The 17291-nt window shown below is 47.8% G+C and overlaps 2 protein-coding genes across 3 annotated transcripts in view; both read right to left on the bottom strand.

The window, feature by feature from the left end:
• Positions 1–295: 295 nt before the first annotated feature.
• Positions 296–3852, bottom strand: LOC136624665 (caspase-1-B-like). The gene is made up of 3 exons (XM_066598619.1): positions 3715–3852; positions 1011–1286; positions 296–426 (listed from the first exon to the last, which is right to left on the bottom strand). The coding sequence occupies exons 1-3, from the start codon at positions 3719–3721 to the stop codon at positions 392–394; spliced, it is 318 nt and encodes a 105-aa protein (XP_066454716.1). The 5' UTR covers positions 3722–3852; the 3' UTR covers positions 296–391.
• Positions 3853–15867: 12015 nt separating this feature from the next.
• LOC136625527 (caspase-1-B-like) overlaps positions 15868–17291 on the bottom strand; it is a 69480-nt gene continuing 68056 nt past the window's right edge. For both annotated transcript variants that reach the window (XM_066599778.1, XM_066599777.1), the window contains one exon: positions 15868–16035. In XM_066599778.1, coding sequence (XP_066455875.1) covers positions 15946–16035 — 90 coding nt within the window. In that variant the 3' untranslated portion in view covers positions 15868–15945. The remainder of the gene's footprint in view (positions 16036–17291) is intronic.

The raw sequence follows: 17291 nt of genomic DNA, 5'->3' as shown, positions 1-17291 counted from the left end.
TTGCCTTTAGACTGGAACACAAATTAAACCTATTGCATTCCTGGAGTAGGTCAACAAGAAAAGGTCCTACAAAGCTCACCCTGTTTGAAGAGCTGTATTTCTTCGGTAATTCCTACTCAGTTTATGCTTTGCTCCTGAGGGAGTGGATGGGTTCCTCCTTCATAAGGGTAATACGTATACCTAATAGTGGGCAAGTTGCCTGAACCAATTTTATGAAATTTCACAGTGTTGGTCCCTGGGTGGGGTTAGTTGTATTAATTTATAATGGAAGTCATTTATTGATATACAGAAGAGAGACGTTGCAATCTATCTTTATTGTTTCTTAATACATGTCAATATCTATTTTTTTTAAGTCTTCAATAAAATGTTTTGACTTTAAATTCGATTGTTCTCAGTTGAAATTCATAGCGGCTGCAGGACCTGCAACTGTGAGAAACACAGAAATCAGTATGAGCGCAGACAAAGACATGCAGGTTTTTCTAGTAAAGGGTTCAGTCATGTTCAACACTTTAACGCAAAGAAAAAAGGAGTATAAAACCAAACAGTTTATTAAGAAAACACATAAAATACATATCACAAAAAGACAAGAAGACTAAAATAAAACCAAGAATTCATTGAGTGGGAATTTAAAGTGCATAACAATCCCAGTATAACCAGGAGGTACCAGGAGATTAGGACAGAGATGTATGGAGGAGATGGGTTGTGGATAGTCATGTAAGTCTTTGATAATATTTTGAACTGTATTTTATGGACAATGAATAGTCATTTCATGTGATTGTTGTATTGTGCCAACACTGGACACTTCATATGTTTCTTGAGTGATGGGACATACCAACATTTTTAGGGTTGTCTATGTAAGATAACGATGCAACATGTCACTCTAGCAGTCAGAGGTGATGTACGGTGAAATCAGATGTATAGCCAAACTATCAATTTACCAGAGCAGATAATAGCGGGCAGCAATGAACATATTTACCAGTCACCACTAGAAAATAATGTAATATAATCACCTAGTATAATTGTATCTGTTATTCCTAGATCTTCACTTAGTGTCGGATCCTGTCTTTTGATTTCTTGGAGTAGTACGTTGCAACTGTAATTTCCCTTTTTGATCACTGTATCAATCAGTAATCGGCATTTGTCTGCACGCAGATTGCTACCTTCATTGATCGACTCCACCTCTGCATCATTGAGTATCCTTAGATGCTGTAAGACATCTACCACCCCTTTTATAAGTGGTTTGCTGCAGCGTTGTATTAACTGCGGTTGGACTCTTCTAAGTTCATCTACAGAATATAATTCAAAATGAAAGACTGTTGGATAGAAGTAGAACATTGTTGACCCGCTGTAAGAGTCGGTTAAAACGGTCATGCAGATCTCAGTCTTAGATCCCTCAACATTATTTCCTACTAAACTTTATAGTCACACCCTCACATAACGAGCCTAGGCCTCTAGTAGCATCAGCGGCCACCGTACTGAGACTACTTCCTGAGTATTTGCCTGGGGATCCCACACTGAAGCCCACAACCTGATTAGTGAGGTTAAAGGGTGAAGACCGGGGTTCCTCAAGTGTTGCCAAAGGATTTGTCCCAAAGCCAAACCAGTCTATGGCTTGGTGGATCTACATTCCCTGATCCTGACAGATCTTTTTAGAAATAGCTTTTTACTGATGGATAAATAAAAAACCATGGCATGCTCAATCAGCTGACATATTACAGAGCAAGGCGGACTTTGTGCTTAGCCATATAAAGCTTCCTGAAATCATCTCTGCCATGAAGTTAACTTTGCCTTTCTACAAGTAGACTTGCCTGGGATTTTTTTTATAACAGTCTATTATAGTATCTGGGTATCCCATATTCCACTATATTTATATGTAACTGTAGTTTGTAAGGATATTTGACCCTTGCCTTAACTATCCAGCTTTCCTCACCTCTCCAATCCTGACCTTAGCTTGTTATTTGACTACACTTACTTTGCTGCCGGCCCTGATCTACGTTAACGTATTCTACCTGCCCTGATTTTGGCTCTATTCTACGACTATGTCCCTTTCTACGTGCTCACGTAATGCATCATAGTAGTTGTGTCGGCAGCCACTTAACCATGACTATTTTGGGGTAACAGGCTGAGGTCCCCCACAACAAAGATCAGATCCCACCTAGTGAAGAAAGAGTGCCTTCACCCTGGCGATAAAATCACATGATTTCCCAGCACACAAGGCTGCAAGAAATAACAGAATTAGGAGGCCAATGGCTTCCAATGGCTCCATTCATGTGTGCGATGTTTTAACGCTTGCAATGCAGCGTGAAAACAAAATCGCACGTCCATTCTTTTTGCGATCTTGCCCATTGCTTCTAGTGTGGCCAGTGGTAGCAGCACTGGCCCCATTGAAATCAATGGGACACGATCGCTGACGAAATCTTCTGCTGCAGCTGTCACAACTGCAGCAGTGGATTTTGATTTTCTCACATTGTTGTCAATGCGGCTGGCAGCAGCGTCGACCCTATTGAAATCAATGGGAGATGATCATAATCCTCTGCCACTGCTGTGGCCATGGAGCTAGAAATATAAGCCCTACCCCAAAAGTAATCCCTATCTATAGAAAATAATAATAATACATCACCTTAGAAGTGCTATCATCTCCGACGTGTCTTTTAGCAGGTCCTCGATACACTTCTTCAGCTTCTTTTTTGGCGAGGGATTGAAAAATCCCCGCCTCCTGAAAGCGCTGCCTCTGATGGGCTAAGCACTGTGACCAATCAGAGGCAGCGCTCAGCTGTCATTCAATGAATCATGAACACTGATAAATAATATTTTTGAATAATTTAGCAACAACAAAAATAATGAATATTGTAAAAACATTACATAACCAACACAACACTGCCATGACAAGATTCAACCCCTGGGTCTTCTCCCAAACTCTCAGCTGGTTTAATTTTCCACTCTTAGCTGCATTTCGGTTAATCTGGACTAAGGAATAAGAAAATCTTAGGCCGGGAGGGTAGGACCTTCTCTGATTTCCTGCTTAAAATGTCTCTCCTATGTCCTGGAGAGGATGTTTATTTCCTTAACTTCACCCCTGTAACCCTCCCCTAAATCTTTAACCCTTTAGCTCCTCATCCTCCCTACAAATTTCTCGCCATGTGGGCCTCCACCCAGGGCCATGGTCTCAGTTACCTTGTTCTGCTGCTCTACAAATTATGTTGGCTCAGTCATATTCAACAACCCCGTTCTGTATATCTGCCATACGGTTGTGTAATACTTGTGCCAGTAGCTCTCCGAATACTTTGCTGTGACTACTGCTGAACACCTTCGTCTTGTAGCTCGATCTCTCTCAGAGCTCAGGAGCGCAGAGATCGCTTGTTGGAAACTGCATATAGCTAACATAAATATTATTATTATGCAAATACACTTTGTTGTCAGATCACGGTTTTGCATACATTAACATAATAACATAGTGTGTAAGGCTGATATATGTCTATCTACTTCAGTCTATTATCCTCCAATGTTGATCCCGGGGAAGGCAAACAACCCCATGAAATAGAAGACAATTTTAAACATTTTAGGGGGAAAAATTTCTTCCCGACTACAATCGGCAATCAGAATAATCCCTGCATCACCGATCCATCTGAAGTAATCAGGGACTAGAATATAATAAGTCAGATGCACAAAACACACTGATGTAGTCATAATTAAGACTCCAATAGAATACATTACCTGCCATCTAGAAGGGATCAGCAGCACCGTCTATACTGCAGGGTTCAGCTGGATCTACTCTCCGGACTGACAAACTGCTCTTCCAGTAAATTACATTGTTTAAAGATAAACAACTGGCTGATCTGTAGGGGGTGGGGGGGGGGGGGCAGTCAGGGGCGCCACGTCTTACTTAGAACATTTTTACTTTCACCGGATGTTCTTATATGAACTTATTCCACAGAAATGAGAAAGTAGAAGAGCGTTGCTTCATGTTTTAGTATCAGTGTAACTTCACAACAAGCTGACTGTAAATGCAAAAGAGAAATGCAAAACTACTGAAGGAAATAGATCTTTTCATACACGTAAGCTTTACAGAATACGAGGAAGTGAAATCCACAAGACAAGCTGATTTTGATGCGAATTCATACTAAAATCTGCAAACTTTCTGCACTGGAAATTCCACAACATGTGAATGTATCGTAAGGACATGTTTACACGTATCACAAATGCTGCATTGGCTGGGCAATTCCTGCACCGTATCACCTCTTCAAATAAGAGAGTGAAATCCGCATCAAAATCTGTCTGTTTCCTGCAGATTTTGACAATACGTGTAGACATAGAAAAATCCAACATGGATTTGCCCTGCACTCATGTCAGAGATTTGAGGCCGAGCCTTGGATTTCTGGCATAAAGTTTTATTTTGATTTATGTGGATCTGCATGTGGATTTAGATTAGTGATGAGCGAACGTACTCGTCCGAGCTTGATGTTCGATCGAATATTAGGGTGTTCGGGATGCTCGTTACTCGTGACGAGTACCACGCGATGTTCGGGTTACTTTCACTTTCATCTCTGAGACGTTAGCGCGCTTTTCTGGCCAATTGAAAGACAGGGAAGGCATTACAACTTCCTCCTGTGATGTTCCAGCCCTATACCACCCCCCTGCAGTGAGTGGCTGGCGAGATCAGGTGTCACCCAAGTATAAAAATCGGCCCCTCCCGCGGCTCGCCTCAGATGCGTTGTGAGATAGCTGAGGGAAAGTGCTATTGTGTTGGAGCTGCTATAGGGAGAGTGTTAGGAGTTAGTGTAGGCTTCAAGAACCCCAACGGTCCTTCTTAGGGCCACATCTAACCGTGTGCAGTAGTGTGGAGGCTGCTTTTTGCAGTGATGCACTTTTTTTTTTTTTGGTATATCGGCTGTGCAGAGCATTGCGCCCTGCAGTAATACTCCAGGGACAGAAGTGGTGGTTAGGCAGGGACAGAAGACATATTAATTTAATATAGGCAGTGGGCCTTTGCTAAAAAAATTTGTTCAAAAAATCTATTTGGCCTGCCTGTCACTGTTCTCAGTGTTCTGGGTCTGTGTGTGCTGGGTGTAGTAGTTCTACAAAATCATACGCAGCCAGCAAAGTGTAACAGCAGGCTTGCGCCAAATAATTTCCTGGCTCTGTCTGGGCTCTGAAATCACCGCTGTGTTGCAGTGAATAGTGCAACACTCTGCAGTGCAGTGACATACCCTAGGGCCAGAAGTGTGGAGGCAGGGACAGAAGACATATTCATTTAATATAGGCAGTGGGTAGAGATGAGCGAACGTGTTCGGCTCCGCCCCTTTTCGCCCGAACACCGAACTTTGCAAGCAATTCCGTGCTCGGGCGAAAAAAGTTCGGGGGTCGCCGTGGCAGCGCGGGGGGGTGCGGCGGGGAGTGGGGGGGGAGAGGGAGAGAGAGAGGGCTCCCCCCTGTTCCCCGCTGCTGCCGCCCGCGCCGCCGCGCCTCTCCCCGCCCCCCGGCGCCCCCCGAATCTTTACGCGCGGACACTGAGGTCCTCGGTAAAGCCGGTGTCCGGGTGCGTAAGTGTTCGTTAAGAACACGTTCGCTCATCTCTAGCAGTGGGCCTTTGCTAAAAAAATGTGTTCAAAAAATCTATTTGGCCTGCCTGTCACTGTGCTCAGTGTTCTGGGTCTGTGTGTGCTGGGTGTAGTAGTTCTACAAAATCATTCGCAGCCAGCTAAGTGTTACAGCAGGCTTGCGCCAAATTATTTCCTGGCGTTCCGTAAGCGAAGTCAGCCTCCAACCACAGGCCAATAAGCGGCACATTTAATTACAGCGTTCTGTTTCTGCATTACTGGTAATACAGCATGCTGAGGGGTAGGGGTAGGCCTAGAGGACGTGGACGCGGCCACGGACGCGTAGGCCCAAGTCAGGGTGTGGGCACAGGCCGAGCCAGTGCGGTGGCCAGGGGTAGAGGCAGGGCCAGACCGAATAATCCACAACTGTTTCCCAAAGCACCCCCTCGCGCCAAGCCACCCTGCAGAGGTCAAGGTGCTCTACAGTGTGGCAGTTTTTCACAGAGACGCCTCACGATCGACGAACAGTGGTGTGCAACCTTTGTCGCGCCAAGATCAGCTGGGGAGGCACCACCACCAGCATGTGCAGGCATATGATGGCCAAGCACCCCACAAGGTGGGACGAAGGCCGTTCACCGCCTCCGGTTTGCACCACTGCCTCTCCCCCTGTGCCCCAACCTGCCACTGACATCCAACCCCCCTCTCAGGGCACAGGCACTACCGTCTCCTGGCCTGCACCCACACCCTCACCTCCGCTGTCCTCGGCCCCATCCAGCAATGTCTCTCAGCGCAGCGTCCAGACGTCGCTAGCGCCACTGTTTGAGCGCGAGCGCAAGTACGCCGCCACGCACCCGCACGCTCAAGCGTTAAACGTGCACATTGCCAAATTGATCAGCCTGGAGATGCTGCCTTATAGGCTTGTGAAAACAGAGGCTTTCAAAAGCATGATGGCGGCGGCGGCCCCGCGCTACTCAGTTCCCAGTCGCCACTACTTTTCCCGATGTGCCGTCCCAGGCCTGCACGACCACGTCTCCCGCAACATTGTACGCGCCCTCACCAACGCGGTTACTACCAAGGTCCACTTAACTACAGACACGTGGACAAGCACAGGCGGGCAGGGCCACTATATCTCCCTGACGGCACATTGGGTGAATTTAGTGGAGGCTGGGACAGAGTCAGAGCCTGGGACCGCTCACGTCCTACCCACCCCCCGAATTGCGTGCCCCAGCTCGGTGGTGCTATCTGCGGCGGTGTATGCTTCCTCCACTAAACCACCCTCCTCCTCCTCCTCTTCCTCCTCCGCAACCTCTGTCTCGCAATCAAGATGTGTCAGCAGCAGCACGTCGCCAGCAGTCGGTGTCGCGCGGCATGGCAGCTCAGCGGTGGGCAAGCGTCAGCAGGCCGTGCTGAAGCTACTCAGCTTAGGAGATAAGAGGCACACGGCCCACGAACTGCTGCAGGGTCTGACAGAGCAGACCGACCGCTGGCTTGCGCCGCTGAGCCTCCAACCGGGCATGGTCGTGTGTGACAACGGCCGTAACCTAGTGGCGGCTCGGCAGCTCGGCAGCCTCACGCACGTGCCATGCCTGGCCCATGTCTTTAATTTGGTGGTTCAGCGCTTTCTGAAAAGCTACCCACACTTGTCATACCTGCTCGGAAAGGTGCGCCGGGTCAGCGCACATTTCCGCTACTCCAAGACGGACGCTGCCACCCTGCGCACCATGCAACATCGGTTTCATCTGCCAGTGCACCGATTGCTGTGCGACGTGCCCACACAGTGGAACTCTACGCTCCACATGTTGGCCAGGCTCTATGAGCAGCGTAGAGCTATAGTGGAATACCAACTCCAACATGGGCGGCGTAGTGGGAGTCAGCCTCCTCAATTATTTACAGAAGAGTGGGCCTGGTTGACAGCCATCTGCCAGGTCCTTGGAAGTTTTGAGGAGTCTACCCAGATACTGAGCGGGGATGCTGCAATCGTTAGCGTCACCATTCCTCTGCTATGCCTCTTGAGAAGTTCCCTGCAAAGCATAAAGGCAGACGCATTGCGCTCGGAAACGGAGGCGGGGGAAGACAGTATGTCGCTGGATAGTCAGAGCACCCTCATGTCTATATCTCAGCGCGTTGAGGAGGAGGGGGAGGAGCATGAGGAGGAGGGGGAAGAGACAGCTTGGCCCACTGCTGAGGGTACAGATGCAGCTTGCCTGTCATCCTTTCAGCGTGTATGGCCAGAGGAGGAGGAGGAGGAGGAGGAGGATCCTGAAAGTGATCTTCCGAGTGAGGACAGCCATGTGATGCGTACAGGTACCCTGGCACACATGGCTGACTTCATGTTAGGATGCCTTTCTCGTGACCCTCGCGTTACACGCATTCTGGCTACTACGGATTACTGGGTGTACATACTGCTCGACCCACGGTATAAGGAGAGCCTTTCCACTCTCATTCCCGAAGAGGAAAGGGGTTCGAGAATGATGCTATACCACAGGGCGCTGGTAGACAAACTGATGGTAAAATTCCCATCCGACAGCGCTAGTGGCCGAAGGCGCAGTTCCGAGGGCCAAGTAGCAGGGGAGGCGCAGAGATCAGGCAGCATGTACAGCGCAGGCAGGGGAACATTATCCAAGGCCTTTGACAGCTTTATGGCTCCCCAGCAAGACTGTGTCACCGGTCCCCAGTCAAGGCTGAGTTGGCGGGAGCACTGTAAAAGGATGGTGAGGGAGTACGTAGCCGATCGCACGACCGTCCTCTGTGACGCCTCTGCCCTCTACTACTACTGGGTGTGGATGCTGGACACGTGGCCTGAACTCGCGCTGTATGCCCTGGAGGTGCTTGCTTGTCCTGCGGCTAGCGTCTTGTCAGAGAGGGTGTTTAGTGTGGCTGGGGGAATCATCACGGATAAGCGTACCCGCCTGTCAACCGACAGTGCCGACAGGCTTACACTCATTAAGATGAACAAAGCCTGGATTTCCCCAGACTTCTCTTCTTCACCAGCGGACAGCAGCGGTACCTAAGCAATACGTAGGCTGCACCCGCGGATGGAAGCATCGTTCTCTATCACCATCAAAAACGGGGACATTTTTGCTTCATCTATCTGTGTATAATATCCCTCCTCCTCCGCCTGCTCCTCCTCCTGAAACCTCACGTAATCACGCCGAACTGGCAATTTTTCTTAGGCCCACAAGGCTCAGTCATATAATTTTTTGAAACAATTTTTAGACGTTTCAATGCTCATTACAGCGTTGAGACTTCCACGTTAACCAATTTTTATTTAAACTGGGCTGCCTCCAGGCCTAGTTACCAATTAAGCCACATTAACTAAAGCGATTAATGGGTTTCACCTGCCCTCTTGGTTGGGCATGGGCAATTTTTCTCAGGTACATTAGTACTGTTGGTACACCAATTTTTGGGGGCCCTCGCCTACAGTGTAATCAAATTAATTTTTAGCCCACCTGCATTACAGCTGACGTTACATCATCTGTGTTGGGCACTGCAATGGGATATATTTATGTACCGCCGGTGGCTTCCTGGCACCCACCCATGCTGTGGGTCGACACGGAGTTGAACCTTCATCTGTCCACTTCTAAAGAACCCCAGTCTGACTGGGGCATGCAGTGTGGGCCGAAGCCCACCTGCATTAAGCACGACATTACCTCAGCTGTGATGGGCACTGCAATGGGATACATTTATGTACCGCCGGTGGGTTCCAGGGAGCCACCCATGCTGTAGGTGCACACGGAGTTGAACCTACATCTGTCCACTTCTAAAGAACCCCAGTCTGACTGGGGCATGCAGTGTGGGCCGAAGCCCACCTGCATTAGGCACGACATTACCTCAGCTGTGATGGGCAATGCAAAGGGATTTATTTATGTACCGCCGGTGGCTTCCTGGCACCCACCCATGCTGTGGGTCCACACGGAGTTGAACCTACATCTGTCCACTTCTAAAGAACCCCAGTCAGACTGGGGCATGCAGTGTGGGCCGAAGCCCACCTGCATTAAGCACGCCATTACCTCAGCTGTGATGGGCAATGCAATGGGATTTATTTATGTACCGCCGGTGGCTTCCTGGCACCCACCCATGCTGTCGGTCCACAGGGACTTCACAATAGGGAGTTGTACCTGCCTGTGTCTATGAATTAAAAAGCCCGGTCAGGTTGGGGCATGCAGTGTGGGCCGAAGCCCACCTGCATTTAATCTGACGTTAGCTCTGCTGTCCAGGGCACTGCAATGGGATACATTTATGTACAGCCGGTGGGTTCCAGGGAGCCACCCATGCTGTGGGTGCACACGGAATTCCCAATTGCGGAGTTGTACCTGGCTGTGACTATTTATAAAAAAACGCGGTCTGACTGGGGCATGCAGACACCTTGCCAGAATGAATAGTGTGTGGCACATAGGTTCCCCATTGCTATGCCCACGTGTGCAGCTCCTGATGGAGGTGGCACAGGATTGGATTTCTCATTGCTTCTGTACAGCATTGTGGACTATCGCCCCGCCCCTTTTATGGGGGGGTCGCTGCCTAGCCATGCCAACCCTCTGCAGTGTGTGCCTGCTTTTCCTCTGGCAGACACACTTATAAATAGACATGAGGGTGGTGTGGCATGAGTGTAGCTGAAGGCTGCGCAGGGACAGTTTGGTGTGCGCTGTGGACACTGCGTCGTGCGGGGGGGGGGGGGGGGGTCAGCATGTAACCCAGGAGAAGTGGCAGCGGAGTGTCATGCAGGCAGTGATTGTGCTTTGTTGGAGGTAGTGTGGTGCTTAGCTAAGGTATGCCATGCTAATGAGGGCTTTTCAGAAGTAAAAGTTGTTGGGGATGGGGGGGCCCCACTCTTGCCGGTATTGTGGCTTAATAGTGGGACCTGGGAACTTGAGATGCAGCCCAACATGTAGCCCCTCGCCTGCCCTATCCGTTTCTGTGTCGTTCCCATCACTTTCTTGAATTGCCCAGATTTTCACCAATGAAAACCTTAGCGAGCATCGGCGATATACAAAAATGCTCGGGTCGCCCATTGACTTCAATGGGGTTCGTTATTCGAAACGAACTCTCGAGCATCGCGATAATTTCATCCCGAGTAACGAGCACCCGAGCATTTTGGTGCTCGCTCATCTCTAATTTAGATTCATTTAGGGTCGCTTCCACCAACCAATATGTTTTTTTTAAAACTTTTGCTTTTTTATTGAAAGGAAACAAAGCCATTGAAAATCAGGTGCAGTCAGGCCTCGCAGGGTCAGCGTGTAATGTATGTATCAAATAACAAAACATTATTATAAATATTACACACATAAAAGAAAAGCCGCTGGTCTGGCTTGAATTTGAAGAAAGTATGGGGAAAGAAGGGGGAGGATAGGTGGGGAGAAGGAAAGAAAACATGCAGCAAGGTACTTTCTTATTAATGAGCAGGAAGGGTTAGGCAGATCATTGAGAGTTGTTTATGGCAGTTAGTTTCTTAGGTATCTAGGTTGTTTCTGTTTCCCTGGAACTGTATCCAGGGCGTCCAGAGGGCTGTGAAGTCATCGCTTGAGCCAGACTCCCAGACCAGGATCTCTTCAAAGCAAAAGATTTGTGAGACCTTTTCTATCCATTGGGGGATTTGTGGGATATCTTTCTCTCTCTAGAAAAGTGGGATCATTAATTTGGCTGCAGCCAGGAGGATTGTCGGCAAGTTTTTGTTAGAGGGTTTGAATTGGCTTGTGGGTAGCCAGATCAGGATCTCTTCCGGTCTGAAAGAGTATGAGGTGTGGCAGATTTTATTAATGAGGTTGGTGACTGATAGCCAAAAGGGTTTAATTTTTGAGCAATGCCACCATATATGTAGGGCGGTTACCCTTTCTTCCCCCCATCTCCAGCAGACATCTGACGAAGCAGGAGTCGTTTTAGAAGTTGTGACGGGGGTCCTATACCACCTAGTCAAAATCTTGTATGAGTTTTCTTGGATACGTACACATCTAGAGAAACCATGTGAGTTTTTTAAGACTCTGAGGTTCTCCTCTCTGCTAAGGTTAAGTCCCAACTCTCCCTCCCATTCCCTGAGAAACCAGGGCCTCTCAGGGGCGGTCTGTAAAAGGAGGCCTTTGTGGAGTTGACTGACCAACTTCTTCAGGCGAGAGGGGAGGGAGATGTATGCCTTAAACAAGAGGGGTCTCTCAGGTTGTTAAGATTAATTTACTGAAATCGTCTCAGGGAATGATAGAGACCGGCTCTGTTCAAGAAGTTTAGAGAGAGGTGTGGGAAATAGATATCCAATTGCGTCTGGTTTGTTAGTTTGGGGCCTTTGAGGATGTTGTGTACTGTGAGATCTTTAACTTTGTCCCAAACCCTCTCAATTCTAAGTGGTCCGTCCGCTAAGATGGCTAGTATCAGGGAGGACGAGGCCATTGAGGGAAGGGACTTTTCTCCCACTGCCCCTAGGCGGATTGATCTAAGTACTTTTACTGTGCACTTCGTGATAGGGCTGAAATATGTTTGTTTACTGAGAGGAGGTCCGTTGATCCAAAGCAGTACCTGCCCACAATTTGATGTCCGAGTTTAGTAGAGAAATGCGGCGGTAACTACTACTCAGGTCTGGGTCCTTGCCCTCCTTTGGGATTAGCGTGAGCTTCTAGGGATTGTTTAGGTAGTGCCGAGCCAGAAAGGAGGGAGTTACAAAGTTTGGTTAGGTATGGAGTAAGTATGTTAGCGATTTTTTTTTTTTATAGTAAAGGATGGGGAGCCCATCAGGGCCTGGGCTCTTTCCATTAGGGATGGAAGCTAAAACCTCGGCCACTTCGTCCTCCGTAACCGGTCGTAAAAGTGAGGAGGTATCTTCTTCGGTTAGCCCCGGGAGTTTTAGAGTGTTTAAGAAGTTAAGTGTGGTGTCCTGTGATTCCTCAATGTCTCTACCCAAATTGTATAGAGCAGTGTAATATTTTTCAAATTCTGCGGTGACGTCCTCTGTAGACGTTACTATCATTCCTGTAGGGGCCTTGATCTGGGAGATAAAGGATTTCTCTTTTTGCTTTTGGATGAGCCTTGTCATTGTTTTTGATCCTCTATCTCCGTGTATATTAATTTTGTATTTGGAGGTGAGCAGGGTCTTTGCTGATTTTATATTTAGGACATTTTTGAGTTTGTCCCTCAGACTTTTAAGTTCTTTTAGAGTGTCATTGTTAGGGTTATTTTTATGGAGCGTTTCTTTGTTCGAGATCTGAGTGAGGAGGGAGTTAATTTCCTCATTTCTCTGGCGTTTAGCTCTGGTGCCTAAAGATATCAGTTCTCCCCTAATGTAGGCTTTATGTGCCTCCCAAATAGTTGGAACGGGGACCTCGTGGGAATCGATGATTAGAAAGAATTCTTCCAGTTTTTCTGATAGGCTTGAGTGGTTTTCCCTCCCATTTATTAGCGTGCAGTTAAGGCGCCAGTTCCATTCCCTTCTCGGCAGGCTGTCCACTATCAGGGAGAGGAAGATGGGGGCGTGGTCCGAAATAGTGAGTGGGCCAATGTCGGCCGAGGTAACTGAATGTAGGTATTTGCCTGATATTAGTAAATAATCAATTCTGTGGTAGGTTGTGTGAATATAGGAGAAATATGTATATTCTCTGAGCTCGGGGTGTTTTAATCTCCAGGCATCTCGCAAGTTCAGATCCGACAGAAGGCTCTTCAGTCTGTGGATTTGTTTACGAGAGGTCGGGGCGGAACCCGAGGTGGTATCAACTGAATGGTCTAATGCTAGGTTGAAGTCGCCTCCGACCACCTGCAAACCCTCCGCGAATTCTCCAAATTTGGTCAAGACCCGTAATAGCAACTGGGCTTGATTTTTATTTGGGGTGTACAAGTTGGCGAATGTGACCAGCCTGTGTGCCACCATACCTTTCAGAAATAGGTATCTACCACCTGAGTCCGACTCTGACCATGTAGGGACGAAGGGGACATTTTTGCTTATTGCAATGGAGACCCCTCTCGAAGTCGAGGAGTGTGTACTGTGATGCCATTGGTTGTAATAGTAGGTTGGGAGGATAGGGATGCGGTTATGGCGAAAGTGGGTTTCTTGAAGAAACACCACCTCCGGGGTATGTTTTTTCATGAGGTTAAATGTCTGAGATCTTTTCTGGGGGTTGTTCCAGCCTCTGACATTAAATGAGATAATTTTAATCGCTGCTGTGGTCCAGTTCCAGGGAATCTGCTCTAAGATGTGGATCTGCCCTATCCTTGCCTAATAAATTGTAAGCAATCTTGCTGTTCCAACAAGTAATAACAACAAACTCCACATGAAGTGGAAAAAAGAGGAAACATATTAGACACGGGGTAGAGGGAGAGCCGTTCCCTGAGGGGCCCTGGGCCTGTTCCTCATTCAGACTGAGAGTTGGGGAAAAGTCCCCCTGGCTTCTCCCAATCCTCGCGAATTTGGGGGGTGGTTGGACGTACACCTTTTGAGTTTGGTGCGACCCCCAATAACCACATGAAATACAGATATTTTATGTATTAATTAAGCATTAGCATATTCAGAATTTGCATACATATGTAGAAGGAGTGTAAATGAAACAGAATGGGTGCAAATCAATGCACGGTAATATAAAAAAAAATAGTAATGGCTATGTAGTAATGGCATAATAAGAGTCTAAAGTGGATTTGGGGCTATGTAACCAGCGCACGGAATAAAAACAAAACCGGGGTGCGCTTATGGGGGGGGAGGGGCTAGGTCCCAGTCTCCCCAAGCACTTAGTTGGTTCACTTCTGGTCTTAAAGCCCCAGCTCCGGCGGCCGTTACCTGGCCAGATCGTCCTATCAGGTCAGCGAAGTGGTTGATGGGGTCCTCCGTCTCCCAGTCTTCTGCAGGTCCCTCCGTGTAGCAAGCGGTTGACGTTGTAGATCTGGAGGGAGAGGGAGGGGGGGGGGAGAGGGAGGGGGGGGGAGAGGGAGTGGGGGGGAGAGAGGGAGTGGGGTGGAGAGAGGGAGAGGGAGAGAGAGGGGGGAGAGAGAGAGGGGGAGATAGAGAGGGGGAGAGAGAGAGGGAAAGAGAGAGAGAGAAGCGGTCCCTTAACATACAATACTAATTGGTTCTGGAATGACCATTGTATGTTGAAAATGGCAAATTAAAACCATAACTTGATGGAAAACTGGTAGGTGGTTCGGAATGCTTCAAAACACTGCCTTCTCACCACCAGTAATAAGATGGGGACTATAGGTGAAATATTGTAGTGGCCCGAAGTCTATATATCTGGCCCCTCCATAATAATCATACATGTCACGTCTTAGGTATGGATGCACTGTACAAAGTGTCTTGTCTTGAGTTATGTGTATTGCACAGTTGCAGCATGTAAGGGGCTAATGTCTGAGTGTGGCTGTAATATGTCTGGAAAATGTAACAAATTGTCTTGTCACATGATGTGCTCATAAATAGAGATGAGCGAACCTACTCGTTTCAAGCAATTACTCGATCGAGCGCCGCGATTTTTGAGTACTTCAATACTCGGGTAAAAAGATTCGGGGGGCGCCAGGGGGCGGGGGGAGGCGCGGCGGAGTGGGGGGTAGCAGCGGGGAACAGGGGGGAGCCCTCTCTCTCTCCCTCTCCCGTCCACTCCCCGCTGCAACCCCCCACTCACCCACGGCGCCCCCCGAATCTTTTCGCCCGAGTACGGAAGTACTCGAATATCGCGGTGCTCGGGCGAAAAAGGGGCGTGGCCGAGTAGGTTCGCTCATCTCTACTCATAAATAAATGATTGCAAGGAGTGAGTCTGGGTCAGTCAGTCTGTTTTTCTGGGTTCCTTGACAGAGTGCAAGCCACCAGGGGGTACCTTCAGCCCTCATGTGGTAAAGCATGGAGGCCAAGTAAAGGTATCCTGATGTTCCCATCCCAGGACCCTCACCTTGAGTGAGTGGAAGTAAGGAGCTCGCCGTGCAGTGTTCTGTCTACAGTAAGCAAGTGAGTGCCGGTGGAGTGTTCTTGTCCCCCTTCCTCCTCCCTGACCTTGATGAAATTGTTCTTCCTGCACTGGTATGTGAAAGTTATCCTTGAGGAAGTAAAGTTCCAGTAACTGCCTGTTCCCTGTGATTGAGGTATTCAACTTTCATCGTGTATGGACTTTATTATTTACCCGCCAGATAATCAACGATGTGAAGGAACGGTGGTGTCACGACGGACAACTTCTTCAGTCCACTACATATCTATACAGGTAACCACTGTCCCAGCATTGCCTGGAACAGGCCATACGCGTCCCTCTGGGGAGGAGTTTGGTAGAGCCACCATGACAAGTGCCATTTCTACCTCCACCAGCTCCTCAGCGTGGGCCTTGTGTCTTGGCTGCTGCGGAACATTGCAATAGCTTTCGGCCTGAAAGAACATTCAACCAACAAATATCTTTGGGCAGCTTTATTAAGAACTACAAAGATGAAAGTAAATAACGAGCAATATATAAATCAGTGCTGGGAAATGTTAATACCCAGGAAACAGGAAAAATTTCTTCAGACTGGTTGTCCTGTCCAGAGTTGGCATCTGTATGTCATTTCTAAATGAATATCGAACCTATGAGGGGCAAAAAATAAGCAATTATGAAAGATGAAGAATACATTAATATAGTTATTATAGTGTTTCTTAACTCCTCCCCACACCACATAGCACAGGCAATGGCACAGACTCCTCTGCATTTGGGGCAATTGTTAGGGATTCCCTATGCAACAGGGTCTCTGAAACATGCAGAGAAGAAAATCTGCATATCTGTATATACAGAGCACTGGTAACTGTGACTTAATGGGCTGTTACCATTAGATCACTATAGGTGTCAGGGGTTAATTATTGTATATTTGGAGTAAGGTATATTCTGCATGATAGGACATATTAAAATGCAACCTGTCATCAGCCTAGGAGTCACTAGACCACCAGCATGATATTATGCAGCTTGTGTTCAGCATTTTAAAGGCTCTGCGAAAACTGGTTATTTGGGGATTTACCCTTTGCAGTCCAATTTTGGATTCAGGGTTTGCTAGGGTGTTTTCTGTTTTCACCATTATACAATGGCGCCATCTGCTGGCTGGAGCCAGTACTGCCGTATGGTACATGCCGGAGAGGCCTTTGACAACAGAGCGGCCAGTAATATACAGTAAGAATACCCTGCCGGATGTCTTCCGACATTGGAGCTGCACAGGCTTCAATCAGAATGTCTTCAGACATCAGACAGTGGATTGCAAAGGGTTAAAACTAAAAAGTAGTTTGAACATACTAGAGAGGAGTCATGAACTTGTCTCCCTCGGCATTGGATGCACTGCCCACATCTAGGTGAGGACAGAAAAACCCTGCTCCACTAGTACGGAAGTGGTGTGGAAATTCTGCAATACAAATAGCAAAATCTGCACCATTTCCGAAGCGAATTTGCACAAAAACCATGGCTTGATAGACAATCTGCAAAGGCAGCGCTGGGGGCTTTCAGAACGCCCTGAATACCATGTCAACCGAATGGCACCCCGCTAATCAGAGCTGTTGTGGGAGGGTGTTGGCTGTAAGAAACGGCCAACAGCCATATTGTATGGAGTGAGATTGACCCCTGATCTTCTTCCTTACAAACCCGGAACCTCCATGATGTAAATGTACGTCCAGGAGCATTAAGGGGTTAAAGACTGTGTCCATGTCTACAATCACATTTATCTTACTGTTGTTGTACATGTAATCCAATGGGAAAAAAAACTGTTCAACAGTTTTTGAACTATTTCCTCCAGTTTTGCTCCTACAGCTCCTTTGCAGATCTATGTATCTCCATGGTAACAGACAGTAAACACCCTGGGCAG

The sequence above is a fragment of the Eleutherodactylus coqui genome, chromosome 4, assembly GCF_035609145.1.
Source record: "Eleutherodactylus coqui strain aEleCoq1 chromosome 4, aEleCoq1.hap1, whole genome shotgun sequence".
Lineage (NCBI taxonomy): Eukaryota > Metazoa > Chordata > Amphibia > Anura > Eleutherodactylidae > Eleutherodactylus > Eleutherodactylus coqui.
This window is presented reverse-complemented; position numbering and strand designations above follow the sequence as displayed.